This window comes from Rhopilema esculentum, chromosome 18, assembly GCF_057945365.1.
Source record: "Rhopilema esculentum isolate cy_ngs chromosome 18, ASM5794536v1, whole genome shotgun sequence".
NCBI lineage: Eukaryota > Metazoa > Cnidaria > Scyphozoa > Rhizostomeae > Rhizostomatidae > Rhopilema > Rhopilema esculentum.
Window position 1 is genome coordinate 4,622,362 of NC_142832.1, and position 15,539 is coordinate 4,637,900.

A 15,539-nucleotide genomic window follows, 5' to 3' on the forward strand; every position below is an offset into this window, starting at 1 on the left:
TTTTGGTAAACCAGGTCAGAGTCACATGACATTTTCTACAGTGGCAAGTCGGAAAGTTCACTGTATGAAAGTGATATTCAACTGTGTATTCAACCAAGCAAATGTTGTTTTGCGTGAACGATTGAGAGGACTAATCCAAGGAAGGTCTCATTTTTATGAGACGTGGATGTTATTAGCCGATAACTTAAATTACCGCATTATAAAATGATTTTTTGTCAAGAATACTCGAAGTGATATTATGTTGAATCATGCTAATGCAGAATCTTGTCCTGTAATTTCTTTAAAGTTTCGAAGCTATTGTACATCTGAAATTCACAGTTTGCAGGATTTAGATGAGACTCGTCAAATTAAAAATATCCTCGATAAGTTTTTTTCACTAAAGATGAAAATTTTGACTGATCATTTGTGGCCCGAGTGATGATGAATTCGCGCCATTTAGTCCGTTCATCGACTCATTTTCTTTGTTATTAGACTTTTGCCTGTGAATTTCTAGGTGTTGACGAAGTATTGTGTCTTGTGTCTTCTTCTTTATGTTGAAGTTAGGGAAAGGCCCGGGAAGTCGCAAAGCCCTAACAGGAAAAAGACGAAGGGATTAGAAAGAGAGTGAGACAAGATATCGTTTGTTGATTTTATTTTCGAATAAAGACAGGCTATTAGTGTCTGGGAAGCAAAAGAAGAGGGTGGAGTGTGCCAAAGTTTACAAGAACTGGGAATTAAGGATGAGTTATGGGACAGAGTTCGTGAATTTGGTCAAGAGACCTAGAAAGAGTGAGGACTGGAAGAGTCTACGGTTTTTTGGACATGTCACAGAGAACCTAGGATCAGATTTCTGATCTCTCTGATTTAGTATCCATGTTAAAATCTTGATCGGCATCCATACACACTGTCTAGAGTATCTCAGCCAGTTTCTAATATATTTAGCTGATTTGTGTTGCTAGAAGTATTCCACAATGCTATTTGAGATTATGCGATCCAAATGGAAAAATTCTTAATTGGATTTTCGTGACGTCATCACTTTATAATTCATTACAATGAACAGTGGGCATGTTATGGGTATGGTTGAACTTGAAAAGATAGAAACGAATTTTTCTCAACTCTGGATTTGATTCTAAATATCGCCTGCTGGCACAAACATTTATTGAGAGTTATTTTCTGAAAAAAGCAGCCGAAAGGGCTTGGTTGATCTTTCTCCAAAATAACGATGTGACGCAAAGCAACTCGTTAAAATTTAGCAAAAAAAGTGAAGAAGATTACCAGATGTTTCAGTTCCCACTGGTTTTCGTTATCTTTGCCTTACACTTAAATTGAGGTGAGTACTGTTATTATTTAATTTGCACAAGTGAGATTATCTACGATGATTTTAGGGCATATTAGTTGCTGTAGTGTAGAGATTCCACACCCGGTTTTGCGGTCACTAGGGCTGAGTCCCCGAGTCTCGTTTTCGAGGTCTAGGACTTCGAAACGAGGAGCTAAGATGGCGATCTCCAATCAATAATACTATGTTCCAGCCTACCTGAGATATTATAGCTGCTTCCTGGCTTTAAGTGTATTTTGATAAATGCTTTTCTATGAGGTGCTTGCAAATATGTATCTACAGCCATGTGCAAAAGTTTAAGATCAAGAGGAAAATTTAGAAGCAACGCAATTTTTTCCACAAAAACACTATGCATATATACACTCTTTCTTATAAGAACCAGTAAATTTAAGTTCAAGCTGACTGTTCTTAATTTTTTCGAAAATCTGAGGCTGGATTGTTCTTAATTTGTTTTTAAATTAATAGTGTGTAAGCAGTGAAATTGCTAGCTTTTTCGCTCTAGGAAAGTATTTGGAACTCATTTGACAACAAAGTGAGTGAGAGAACCTTCATTTGCCGAAAAGTTTGAATATTCACCGAAAAAGCACCCACACATGGCTAAAAATCCACGTTGTTCAAAATTGCATTTTACAGTAGCTCAGCCTCAGCTTGTTCTTAATCTGTTGCTAACTTTTGACCAATTTTGAGGCTCGTGTTCTTATGAAACTGTTCTTATAAAAGAAATAGTGTTTATATATCCACACTACTTTATATATGATCATTGCATATATATTTTAAAGATATCTATTACAAACACTATATGTGCGTTTTTGAAATTTCAGTAGTGTGCATTAGAATATTTTTTCAAACAAGAACTAGTATTTTGATGTTAACACAGAAAAACAGGAAAACGTGACACGTGGTCTTAAACTTTGGCAGATGTGCTTGAACATCTGGACTGCTCGTGGACTGCTTAGACATTGCAACTTTGATTTCAAAAGACGTCACCACATTCAAAAAATATCCACCGATAATCGTCGCCAGCAGGGTAAAATAGAGAAGAGCGTAAATAGAGAAACATTTCTCGTCAGGGGTAGAATAGGGGATTTGATTAAGCATTGTTTAATCCTATTGTCAATAGCCAATTGCGGAATAATTGTCATGCTTGTGCTGACTAATTAGAGAAAATATAATGTAGGCCATCAGGATTTGTTGGGGAGACGGGATCGCGGCTCCATTGTTTAGAACAAAAGCGTAAGTGGTTTGTCCGAACCAATTAGCTACGAGGAGTAGGTACGCACGCGCATTAAACCTGCTAGAACAATGCTGGACTACGTTGTTTATTTTTTCAAAGTTCCCTCCTTTGCCTATCTGTTGTGAAATGCAAAGTACGCAAGTGCACCTACTCCTTTCACGGGGGGCCACCTACACCTTACGGACTTACCCTAACTCGTCTCCCCAACAAGGATCGTATGGAGAAGCGGGTCGGCTTTAAGGCCTGTTTCCATTCGAGCGATTTCGCCAGCGAATCAAACTCCTGTTTGCTGCATCAAAAATCAAAGCTCATTGAACTGAACGAAACTACTCAAATATGTTTCGTGAAGAAGAGTCCTGGGTAACTGGGTTTCGTATATAAAGATTTAAGATTTAAAAAATAGTTTATTATAAATGGTGACTTAAAAGAAATTGTTCGGGAGATGATTCATGCCCGTCTTCCAGACATGCACTCACTGATCTGACTAGCCCCCCGTTTCAGGGTCATTGCACATGCGCATTATCACTTGAAGCCCTGGCGGGAAGTTGTGTGGTCCCAGACAGAACAGCTGTGCGTATACTGTTATTAATGCACATGTGCAATGACCCTGCAACCCTTGTTGGTTTAAGACTGTATTGTTTCGAAACACAGGACTAAAGGTTTCGTCTCCAGAACAAAAACGAAATAAAAGTAACAAGCATGATAGAAACTAATTACTTTCTGTCAAAATGTCTATTTGTCATGGCTTTCCAAGCAGGAGCTTTTTTTGTCATGACATGTCATGAAAACTAAAGTTTTTTTAAAATTTTATCTTTTTCAAATGAATTCTTTAGCAAGGTTGAAAAATTGTTAATCAATACAATTTGCAGTCACAGAGATTTTGAATAGAACAGAAAATCTGAACTCTTTTTTTAGAAAGAAATGTCAAAAAAGCCCAGTTGTAAGGAATTAATTGATCAATGTCGAACATTTGTTGAAAAAATAAATATTGGAGCATCCAATAGAAAAAGGGATTGTATATACCTAAAATGTGATATTTGATGAATTGGATATGTAACAAACAAAGTTTTACTTCATGGCAGTCGTTTTTTAATGATTTACCCTAATTGGAAGAAATCGAAGAAAGGTTTAAACATCAGACTAGCGAATCGTGCGCCTTAAGATTGTAAAAAACCGTGTGCCTCAACATGAGTTATTCTAAAACATATTATCAATAAAAAAGAAGTTAGACGAGTTCAATTAAATGATTTCCAATATTTTAAACTGACTTTAATCAGCATTTCACGCCAACAATTTGTCTATGTGACTTGTCCTATGTCTTGTGACTTTGCCAAAAATTTGACTTGTCCTGTATGATTTTATAAAATGAAATGAACATGAAATATGCGTTATATTTTGTGTATCAAATCAATGTCAACAACCTGGAAGTTCTCATTCAAGAAATTGTTACATAAAGTTACACGAATGAAAGATTAATGGCCAATTTTCAATACATTTAGGATAAAATTGCAATATATTTGAACTCAATATTTATTTGACGAATTTTTCTATTGATTCCTGTCAATAGGGCCAGCACTGCCGTCTAACAGCATATTTTTTAGACACGTTTTCCTAACAACTGTTTTGAAAGGTTCTGGCAGCCATTTTGGATCAGATTCCCGCCAAAATCCTCGTCGAAAGTCGTCAGCAAATCAGGTGGGTACCATTGTTTTGGCCAAATTTTTCTTTGCAACGGTGTATTTCTTTAGATTGTCGTAAGCAAAGGACGCTAAACATCTGCAAATCAGTTGATCATTTGCACAATCCCAATCTGTGCCAAAGCAAGTGAAACAGATTAAGCATGATCACAAAAAACGCAAGAAGAAAGTCTGAAAGATCTTCTCATTGGAGACGTAAGTAAGTTAAAATTGAATCTTTTTCATGCTGTAGAGCGGAGTTGATCTTCATTTTTGAAATGACACCTTGGCATATTGAGATTATCAGGACTATTTCAGTTTAAAGAAACGCAAATTCTGCTAAAAGTATCGAAATCTCCAGAAAAGATTATTTGGAAATGTTTGGCTTTTACAACGGTGGCCCTTGTGGAAGGTTAAGGGCTGGAGCCACCATCGTTTTATTTAATTCTACAATCTGGAGAAATTCTGCGAACTTTTACAGCATGCTGCTTTGAGCTGCCTTTCACTTCATGTAAGTCAGATGTATTTCAGCTATCAGTCCGAAAATTCATACTTAAAGGTTTTTGATAAGATTCAGTGACTATATATTTTCTACGGATTTTAAATTCGTGTGCTCATATATATATTTATCATGTTTTTATTTTACAGTTAGACATTACTGTTTATCTTTGATCTCAGTTGAACAACATTAACGTACCACTATTCTAAAAAACTACTTTCCAGCTTTTTATTTGTAAATCTAGTTGGCAAATTAAAACTATACCTGTTACACATCAACAAGGGTGCCGGAGCCAAGGGGGCAGCGGGTTAAAGCGTTGACAGCGGGAGGCTAGTCTCCAAACCAAGCTTCCCCCCCTGGTTCATGAATTAGCTGTCAAACTCACATTCAACATGGAAATATAAGGAGATCGCATTTATCAGAAAATCGACAGCAGACGGGTCTTAACTCGACAATTCGACAATATCCGGTCGGCGATTTCCATTCTATCATCTTATGATCTCACATCTAATACCTTTATGCAACAATTTTTGAAAAAGAATTTTTGGAAACCGATCACAAAATCACCTTCTGTCACATCAAGGGCGTTGAGTTGGAATTGAATTAAGATAAAAATGTCCATACTTTTGAGCTTGAGACACGTGGGATAGTACAACACAACTATTACCAAAAGTGGAATATGTATGTTCTTGGAGAATTGAGCTTGTTGTAGTACACCAGGGTTGCTTTCTTTGAGAAATTAATGTTTAATGACAATAGACAGGTGTCAACATTGTATGGTTCGTCTCGTTTCTGCCATATCCTAAAATTCTAATCTCAAGCCTTGTTCACGCCAAAGTTCGCCCAGGCTGAGGCCCAGTCTGGGCCAGCGTTGGATAATAACAGAACTTCGTTCGATCACCGTACAAAACATAAACAAATGTTAGCGGGTTTAACTACAAGTACCAGAATGCATTGCGCCATGATGTAATTAAGGGAAAGGTCTAATTCTTCAAATTCTTTTGTATACAATTTTTGATCTCAGATTCGGATTGGGAGCAAGGATCTTGGACTACTTGAAAGTTTTCATTATGGTATTGCTCACGATATTGATTTTATGACGACATAAAGATAAAAAATTATAAGGGATTTGACCGTGATTGGAAACTAAGTTTCACCCGGAATCATTTGTGCGGTCAAATCTCTTACAATTTTTTCCGTAAAATTTAAATTTAAAATAAAAGCACAAACAATAGGAAAAGTTGTATCCAGCCTAAATTATAGTAAGAGAATCAAATCTAATCTTAAAAAGTCGTATAATGAAATTTGGAGAAATTTCCAAAACGAGGCAGTGAGTCGAATTGGTCATGAAGTTTGAACTTTTCCAGGGGTGATTTGAGACTAAGACTTCGAAATGTCCATTTGATATAAAATGTCGACTAGCAAAAGAATGTAGACTGGCACATCTTTTGATATTCAATACTTGTCATACACTCTTTTTTTAAGAACCAGTAAATTTAAGTTCAGGCTGACTGTTCTTAATTTTTTTGAAAATCAAAGCCTGGATTGTTCTTAATTTGCTCTTAAATAATTAGAGTGTAAGCAGTGCAATTGCCAGCTGTTTCATTCCAGGGAGGTGTTTAGGCCTCATTTGCCAACAAAGTGAGTGAGACAACCTTAATTGTGCTTGGGCTCAGTTCCCCCCTAATGAAGCGAGCAAATGTTTGGTTGGACGAATGCTGTGGTGGTATCCGTTATAATGCTATAAAATAGATGTTCCGTAAATGAGCAACTTCCTAAGTCTTTTCGAGTTGTTGAATAATTTGACTGATTTTGTAAACACAACAGAGAATCTTAAACACAAATGAAATGATATTCGGTGTATTTATCGGTGTGGTCATGGATGTGGCTTCTATGTAGAAGTCGCCTACAGCTTGGACTTGCTACAAGTCTCTCTCTTTAAAGAAAGGGAAAAGGGAAAAATGAGAGAGACTTGTAGCAAGTCCACCTATAGCTCAGCCCGCCTCACTTTCTTAGACGGCACCCCTTTGCCTGATTCAAACCCAACTTGGAATAACTGCATAACATAACGTGCATGACTTGTTATGTTTTCAAAGGGGCCAAATGACAGACAATTCTCAAAGTCATTTCATTAGAGTAGAGGGGGTGTCTTTTTTTGCTATCCGCAAACATAGCCAGAGCTGAGGAGTGTCATAAGGAACCGCACCTTTCTATTTACCGGTTTCCATCGATTTTTGCCGTGCAGGTTGAGGGGGAGGGTATTATGCATATCTTTCCGAGGATTTTGAAAACAGGTTTTTGGATTGTAAAAAATATGGAAATAGCTACCATTATTTGTGTTAACTATGTGCAGACGTTTTGAGACCGAAATCTATATACTGGTTTAGACAGAGTGGCGAGTCACCATCGCAGTCCCCAGACATTGGACGAAAACAACTGTGAATCAATGAATATTTTTCAAGTACCATTTTCCTATTTCTAATATCACCGGCACGAGCTGCACCTTTGTTGAAAAGCTATGCCGTTGTTTGTATGTCCTGTGTATAATCTACAACCAGTTCCGGGAAAGATTTCAAAGAAAGTTTTGTCAGCAAAAACGTTTTGCGGATATGTTGCCCTCTTTTGCATACAGAGGACTATGTTTGTTTATTTTGACGCGTTTTCTTTCATTATCTGTCTCGTTTTGCGAATTGATTGCAACAAACAAGTATGAATGGACACCTTATATCCTGAATCCTATTTACCCAATATGCATACATTCGGCATTTTTCAATTGATGACGTCACCTAGTTTCTATTCTGTCTGCTGCCTACAGCTTCCGGAGATCCTTCAGCAGAAGATTATCAGAGTAACAGGCTTTGATTACCCGCGAGACGTGCCTCGGGGCGTCGGCTGCCGCGTCACTGCCTGTCAGTCGGATACTAGCGGCATCGGGGTGCACCACTCATCAGCAGTGGCACGAACGAAAACACTTTAAACCGAGGGCAATATCGATTTTCAAACATCTCGTCTTACAGTCATTCGAAGCACATGCTTGAACGTATCTCTCTCGTGTTTATCGATACTCAGATCAAATTTCATTTTGGAGTTTCATTGACTGATGTTGCAGAACTGCGTCACACAGGAAAGCCGAGATTTGTTTTCAAGTCATCGTTTGTCGAGGAATGCAAGTGGCGCATGATTTCCAAAGGTAATGGATTTTTTAATTAATTATCAATTATCAATTAGTTAGCATCAATCAATTATGAAGAAGCAGTGGCAACAAGGAACCTTGTATTGTATTCTTAGTACCCGATCCGGCAGATTATGTGCACGATATGTGGATATCTATTCAACGAGGTTGTTTACGTTGTAAGGGTCCTGTCACAGAATTCTATTCAACCTTACTATTCCTGGCTATTCCTAATTTTTTAAACTACCTTGCACGATAGACTGGCTTTTAGATACCAAATCAAATTACTAGTTGGATTAAAGTTTGCCAGACTAACCGACAAGTATGTTTACAAGGGCACCTTCTACAACCTGTTCTAGATAAAATGATGTACTGTGATATTGATTTTGTATAGCATTGAGGCTTGGAACATACAAATTATATAATTGCCATATTCTATTCTCTATCTGCAAAATGGATCATCTATTTTGACAAGGTGAAGATCTTTATCAGAGCTGACGTATGATGTATTTGATAACCTAATAATAAATAACTATTGATTGGTCTGCTCATCTACTAAGGCCCAGTTTACACGAGGCCGGGTTTGCTGTTACCCGCCTTAGAGTGTCAACCCGTCTACAGTCAAACCTTTCAAGCGTTTACATGATAACAGCAGCCAACCCGGGTCAACCTGTTTTGCCGGGTAACCCTTCTCAACGACAGGGTTGAGCTGTGAGATAGGTGCCTTCGCCTTCCCCTGGTATAGGGCCCGAGCCACGAATTTGAAAGTGGGGGGCCAAGACTAAAAAGGTTTGGGGCCAATGCTGCCTACCTCTTTCATTGCAGCTTTTAAACTTTTTGCTACGCAAAAAAGTGAGGGGGCATGGCCAACCCCCCCCCCAGTTGCGCGGGCCCTGTGGTAAGGTCAACCCTCTAAAGGAACCAGCTTACCCGGGCTCGTGTAAACGCAATTTTTTTACTGCAGCGTGTTAACCTGACCCGGAATGGAATTTAGCCCGGGCTCGTGTAAATGACAGGTAGTGATATGTGTATGTGGACTGTTTGTCTGAGTAGGGCATTTACTCATCTGTTTGGCTAACTCAGTGACCCTGTATGAAAACTCTCTTTTTTAATCATCAAAAGTTGTGTCTCCTCTCTGCCCCCAGCAACTCTGTCTCTTTTCTCCAGAAACACTATGCACGATGAATTCAGCTATGCACGATGAACTAGACATTAAACGAAGAATATCTAAATTTCAAGCGAACAATGGATATCTTACAAGTATGGTTCCTTTAATAGGACGTTGGCAGAGCTTATATTCTCTTCATAAATGAAAGAGAAATCTTGTTTTAGCTGATCCTTTTTTAGTCTCTCCCACTCCTCTTTGCATGATTTTGCATATTGCCCCACCCCACTGTAGTTATGCTTCTAGATTTTCGAATGCTTTGAATGACATAAGGTTGAAGGGCATATCTAAGTTGGGAGGGAACAGTGAAAGAAGCACTTTGTCTTCGAAAAAAGAAATTTTCCAAAAGAGAGTTTGGCTAAGAAAAAGGGCATTTGCCCCAAAATCTGATGTTCTTACTACCCTGCACCCCTTTTGCCCTTGACGCCTGGCTGAAAAAATATGTCAATTTTCTTTTGCGATATTGGGCGGCCAAGGAAATGTTATACTATTTTTCACAAGCGTGCATCATTGTTTTCACTAAAATCTCAGACTTGCAAGTGCATATTTTCTAAACAAGCTTTAACATGCTTGAAGTATACGTAAAGGTTAACATGTAAATTTATCACTGGAAGGTTAGAGCAGCTTCATGTGGCTGCATTTTACCTATTGAAGGTTAGCTTGTCTCATTCAGGTTTTTAACGAGCTTTTTGTTTATACCCTTTCATACCTTACGAATTTTCCTGCTCTCGAAGCATGGGCTCCGACGCAGGTTGGAAAGTGGGGGGGGGGGGGGAGGGGCAAGAGAAAATTTAACAAATCATAATAAAATGCTATATTGCTTTGCAAGAAAGTGAGGGGGCCATGGCCCCCGCCCCCCTTTGTCGGAGGCCCTGCGGACATTTTAAGGACTAACCATTTCCTTGGATGAACTGTGAAAATCATTCACTGAAAATAGCAAGACCAGAGTTTAGAAAAATGTGCTTCCTTCCTGTGGATAATACCTTCAATCACTTAAAGCGTTTAGGCGTGGCACTTTAAAGTTTAAACTATCGTTATCATTGCCCTGTCACAAGACCTTGTGACCGCCAAGAGCCAGTCAAAATTTCAAGATTTTGTATTCTATGGCAATGCAAAAAATCTAATCGAAAGCTTACAGAAATGGAAAACAATCCAAGTTAATGCAAGAGATCTAATAAGAATTGAAGATTGGTTTAATTATTTCAAACTTAATTTGCCCGTGAAGACCTCACCTTTATTGGATTCCAATGGGACATTAGAGGTGGTTCTGAGAGCCCATCTATACTATAAGCCCCTTAGTTTTATCTATGACCATGACAACAAACCAAAACTCAGATTTTGGGATAGTTGGAGGGTCATGGTAGCCAACCTTCTGATAGAAGATGGTACCTGGTGATGAATGGGACATTATCTCGAAAGTGGTCATTACCTTGGGAATATTACCTCAGACCTTAGGGAACATTACCATTACCTTAGGAACAATGGGACATTACCTTGGGAACTTTTTAGGATCAAGCAAATAAGTCCCATTGGTATCGAACGCAAATTCAAACGAAAACCGACAAGAACTGCAGCTTTCACGATGCTAATTATTAACTTTTTATATTATTATAACTGTTAACAATCTGTGTATTCGTCGCTTAAAGAGTGAAGGATCAAACGGCATGTCCAAAGCATTTGAGGTGTCAGTGGACACAGGGCCAATTTTACCTATTTCTCGATATTTTGCTTGACATAGCGTTAGCCGGAATATTGCCCTTACTCGAAAAGTAGACATTAACATTACCCTGCTCTTCTACGCACAGAGCTGTCTTTTTTAATTTTATTCCCTATGTCTATGTCCCCTTATTCCCTATGTCCCCTATGCCTGTGATCCTCACTTCACTGGGTCAATGAAATAGTACTAGCCAGCTGCCTTAAAGAGACTTATTAAAACAGGCCATCTCTAGTGAAGTTGGAAAATCTTGCAAAGAGAGTATTGTTTTATCTTTTAGTAAATGAAGTTTTATGCATTCTTGTTTTCTTAAGTAGCTTTATTCAACGCACGAAAAAGAGAAAAACAGTTACAGAATGTTATTGAACAGTTACATAACTAATCTAATAGATAGTTTTTAGCAAAGTTTCTGACTCGAAGTCAAAAGGGCACAATTTCTGGACTTTACCCAAGCTTTTCTATTATTGCCGAAGCAGATTAGTTTAAGCTTAGATAATATTTCAATTCTGCACGAGTTTACCTTGGCAATGCACGCGACACAGTTTGCAGATAGGACCTACGCGTTTTTTGGGGCGATGTTTCTCAATAGAAGCTATTTTTCCTCAGGTTTCAAAGAGAGTTGCTCGCAAAATTTACACCTTGAAGAACCCAAGCCCCAATCACTTGGCTCTAATCAATTTGAGCCCTAACTATGATTAGGCTTATTTCCTTTACATTTTAAAAATCAGATTCTGTACCTTTAAGTTACCCATTTCTTTATAATTTAGGCTCCCTTGGTAAGCACCTAAAAGATAGCTTGATTAGAAGATTGCATCTCACTGCATTGCAGTGCAATGAGAGTGCCTTTGGACTTGGACTAACTTAAATTGGGGGAGTCTGGTTTTTCTGGGGTGGGGTGAGGGCTTAGAGAGTCAGTAGTGGCGTACCCAGGGCTGTAATAGTTGGGGTCTGGAGAATTTTTTAGACCACGCCCTTCAAACACTCGCAAATGCGGGGAAACGCCCTTTTTGCAAAATTTCCCCCCATAATTTGATTCATTTTAGCTACGGTATATAGCAAAGTATTTTACAATTTTTATTGACACAAGCATACAGTATACTACAAAATGAGTTTTACATCGTTTTTTGGACAAATCTTGAGGACCAAATTTTAGAAAAGTGGGGGGTCCGGACCCCCCTATTCCCCCCCTTGGGTACGCCACTGAGCGTCAGTGAAAATACCGACAGTCAATAAAAGACTTACTAGTCGAACATGATATTCAAAATTTTCAGTGTTAATAAGAAGTCCTTCTGCAAGACAGACTGCTTTCAATATCTAATGCATATTTTTTGGAACGTTTTTTGTTCTTGTTTTTGTTTTGGTGTAAAAGCCCGTACATGAAGTACAAATTAGGCCCTATGAGTTTTTTCATGTAGGTGTAGAAGGAAAACATTCCCTTCCAATTATGTACCTTGCTATAAAGTATAACGAAAAAATAGCATAGTTGGAAATTTGTTGGGGAGGGGGACTGCATACCCCACGTAGATTGGTATATATCGAGTCAGCTTCTTTTGAGGGGCCTTAAAGCTAACGCGGTGTAAAGTCATATTGTAAGCTTAATCCAGGATTTACAATACTTCTCTTTCAAAAATTAGAATGACGTTGACATTGGTTTTCTTTGGCAAGGACTGAAATTTCCTGACAACTCAAACCATTGTGACCTTGTTCTTATTTGATACTGTGTAAAAATATATGTGAAACAGGAATTGATCCTTATTACTACATTAACTGTCATTTTGTTTCTTCCATGACCTCTCTGGCGACCCTTCGAGTTTATTCCAGACGATATTTTAAATAAGGTCAGAGATAAAGCAGGCCAACCTTTGAGATGTTAATCGCTCGAAGTAAGATCTGATGAAAATACAGTATCAAGGTGGGGGATGACCGTAAAGGGGAACTTTCGGGAGGTATGCCCTTAAAAGAGATATTTCGGGGGGTATGACCGTAAAAGCGTCTCTGGGAGGACACTTGTTCATGTGTTTTCCTTGAACACTTTTCTTTTTTATATTTTCCCTTAAAAACGTTTCAAGTTTTGCATAAAATTATTCAGAATGCTGGAAGCCACAGCCTCCAATAACTTTGCTCCCCTCTTTTTACTCTTTAGATATTTGGGCTCTTGCTGTGCTATCCCTTTAAGTTTTTAAACATCTTATTATGTTACTTGAAGTTCGCATGCGAGTTTCAAGAAACGTAACTCGCATTTGGTATTTACGAAACTAACAAGAGGTTTTTGAGACAAAGATCAGCAAAAAAATTAGGAAATTGAGAACTAATTCCGAGAATATTTCTTATCAGGTTAAGGTTCATTATAATTTAAATTCCATAACATACATTTCTACAAAATAGTAAATAAAAATTCAGCAATTTTAAATATCAAGCAATCACAGGTCCTTGATTGATAGCAGCAAACTCATTTTTGCTGAACAAGTTTACCTGTATAAACATGGTCTTATTATTATTATTATTATTATTATTATTATTATTATTATTATTATTTTTATTATTATTATTATTATTATTATTATTATTATTATGTCAAACAATGAATAAGATATAAAATAAAAAAAAATGTTTTCATTATTATTATTATGTCAAACAATGAATAAGATGTGGAACGCAAATTATCTGTGGGATATACAATGTATGGGGAATCATTTGAAGAAGGAACTCTCTCATTAGCAAAGCTAATCGAGGAGAGAGGCCCTCCTATACACAAAGATGTATCAAACAATGCATGTAGGACACTGGGAAATAGAGAGGAGAAGATTTACTAATTCTGGAAAAATCTACGTTTGCAGGTAACTCTAGCTGCTAGGAGGCTTCTTAAAGCAAAATAGCTAGCCAACCCACGCTAAATTTTACTTGACTTTAAAGATAAGAGTTTTAAGAGAAGACACGTCAAAGATCAGCCCAACTACATGTATTTGATTGAAAAGTATGACTGAAGGTTGGTAGGAAATTATTTATGAAACTTTTAAGATCGAAAATGATGTTCTTCTACTGAATAGGAAGTTGTGAAATCCTGTTCGACTACGCCCATTTCTCGTGTTTTACGATAATTTAACAATGCGAAGGAAATTGCTCGTTTTTGATGCTTGTCTCCTTCTGGTGTTTAATGTTACCTAGTGATTAGCGAATCAACTAACGACGTCATTTATAACACCTGTTCACTGTTAAAATGATCTTGACTTTCCAAGCTTACTTCAAATAATTTCTCACTACGATTTACCCCGTCGGCCAAGTTTAGATTCCTAAATGATGATTGTGTGAGGAAAATACCAGAAGACTCAGATTTCCTTTTATTTTTGGACTCTAAATGTGTGGTTAAACCAGTCAAACCCGGAATTATTCCTCTAACGCTTCTTTCCATCCGCATCTGGACATCTGGATACAAATTTCCTTTTTATGTTTTGGTCCTTATCCGACATTTATAAACTGAGGAGTGTTCAAGAAAAAATCTTAAAGGCTCCTGTGCATCCAGCATGCTCAGCGGTAGTTGTCTTGAGAAAATGGACTGTATTTTGTATTTTCATGCAGAACAATATTAGGCCGGTTCTTTGAATCAGAGTCGCAAAGCATGCCAGTTGCACAAGAGCCTTTTACTTTCAAGTCAAGGGGTCTTAAACAAAGGCTAGGCGAGGAGTGCTTCAGTATGACATTTTCCATGTTCCTTTTTAATCGATCAGTCAGTAAAATACATACTTTTTATAAAAATATAGTCTATAATATTGAGGCTCAAAATCACTTAAATTTAGGAATAATTTAAGAATAATGCTTTGTTCAGATTTCTCTTGGTTTTTTCTTAGTTTTCTCTTAATAAAGCTCAGATTTCTCTTAATCTATCTTAGTTTTCTTAAAAAGCAAAACAACTGTCATGCTATCTGTATGTTTTGAAGTACACCCTTCATTTGTCCGAATATTAATCCCTATAGGATGACTCAGAGCTAGATTTTATATGTTAATACCACATTTATTATTCTGTTCTGTTATTTTTTAAATCTTTGATGAAGCAGCACATCAAAAAGATTTGAATTTTTTTCTTTGATCATAAAGCAAAATTACACCTTGTGCCGGGCTACATCAATTTAAGAATAGCCTTAAGGTCGACATCGAAATTTTTTAAGAAATTTGCGGCTCTGCAAAAAATGTGGTATTCTAATAAAAAGCTTGTAGGAGTACTCATTTGAGTGGCGTTTTAGGGTACTCAAGAAAGGCGTGGATGTGGACACCAGTCTTCGAATTGGAAAAGTTCTTCTGGTCCTGCGATCCCGAGGCATATTCTATCCAAGACACAGAATAGGAAATAGGCAGAAGGGTAACTCTCGTCGGTTTTTTTGTTGTTTTTGAAGCCTGAGTCAACAATAGAATTCCTTAATTCCCCTTTAACCTTGACTTCATTAGACGAACTTAGCCATGACAAATTATCATTCGTTAATCAGATATAAACGAATTATGATACATAATTGAATTTGTTCACTATCATGGGGCATTTCGTCTCAAATAAAGTTGTATACTTTCGTTCTTTTTTAAAATTTTCCCGACAGAATCATGCTAAGCCTCCAATAAGTTAACGCATGCGCAAGTTTTTTTCAGGCTTCACCTGATAGGCAGGAGTTCCCCTTCTGCCTAATTCCTATTTTGTGTCCAAGATTTAAAAACATGGGCCATATATAAAACGCAGACATCGCGGACTTCGAAGACATCGCGGACACTCTACAGTCTACA

At 37.5% G+C, this 15,539-nt stretch overlaps 1 protein-coding gene across 2 annotated transcripts in view; it reads left to right on the forward strand.

Moving 5' to 3' along the window:
• The first annotated feature begins 7,453 nt into the window (after nucleotides 1-7,453).
• The window catches only part of LOC135680970 (protein bicaudal C homolog 1), a 64,356-nt gene continuing 56,270 nt past the window's right edge, over nucleotides 7,454-15,539 (forward strand). The window contains exons 1-2 of one of the 2 annotated variants that reach the window (XM_089113630.1): nucleotides 7,751-7,914; nucleotides 15,014-15,129. In XM_089113630.1, coding sequence (XP_088969756.1) covers nucleotides 7,889-7,914; nucleotides 15,014-15,129 — 142 coding nt within the window. In that variant the 5' untranslated portion in view covers nucleotides 7,751-7,888. Of the gene's footprint in view, nucleotides 7,915-15,013; nucleotides 15,130-15,539 lie in introns of both variants that reach the window. The other variant, XM_089113628.1, reaches the window with a different exon arrangement.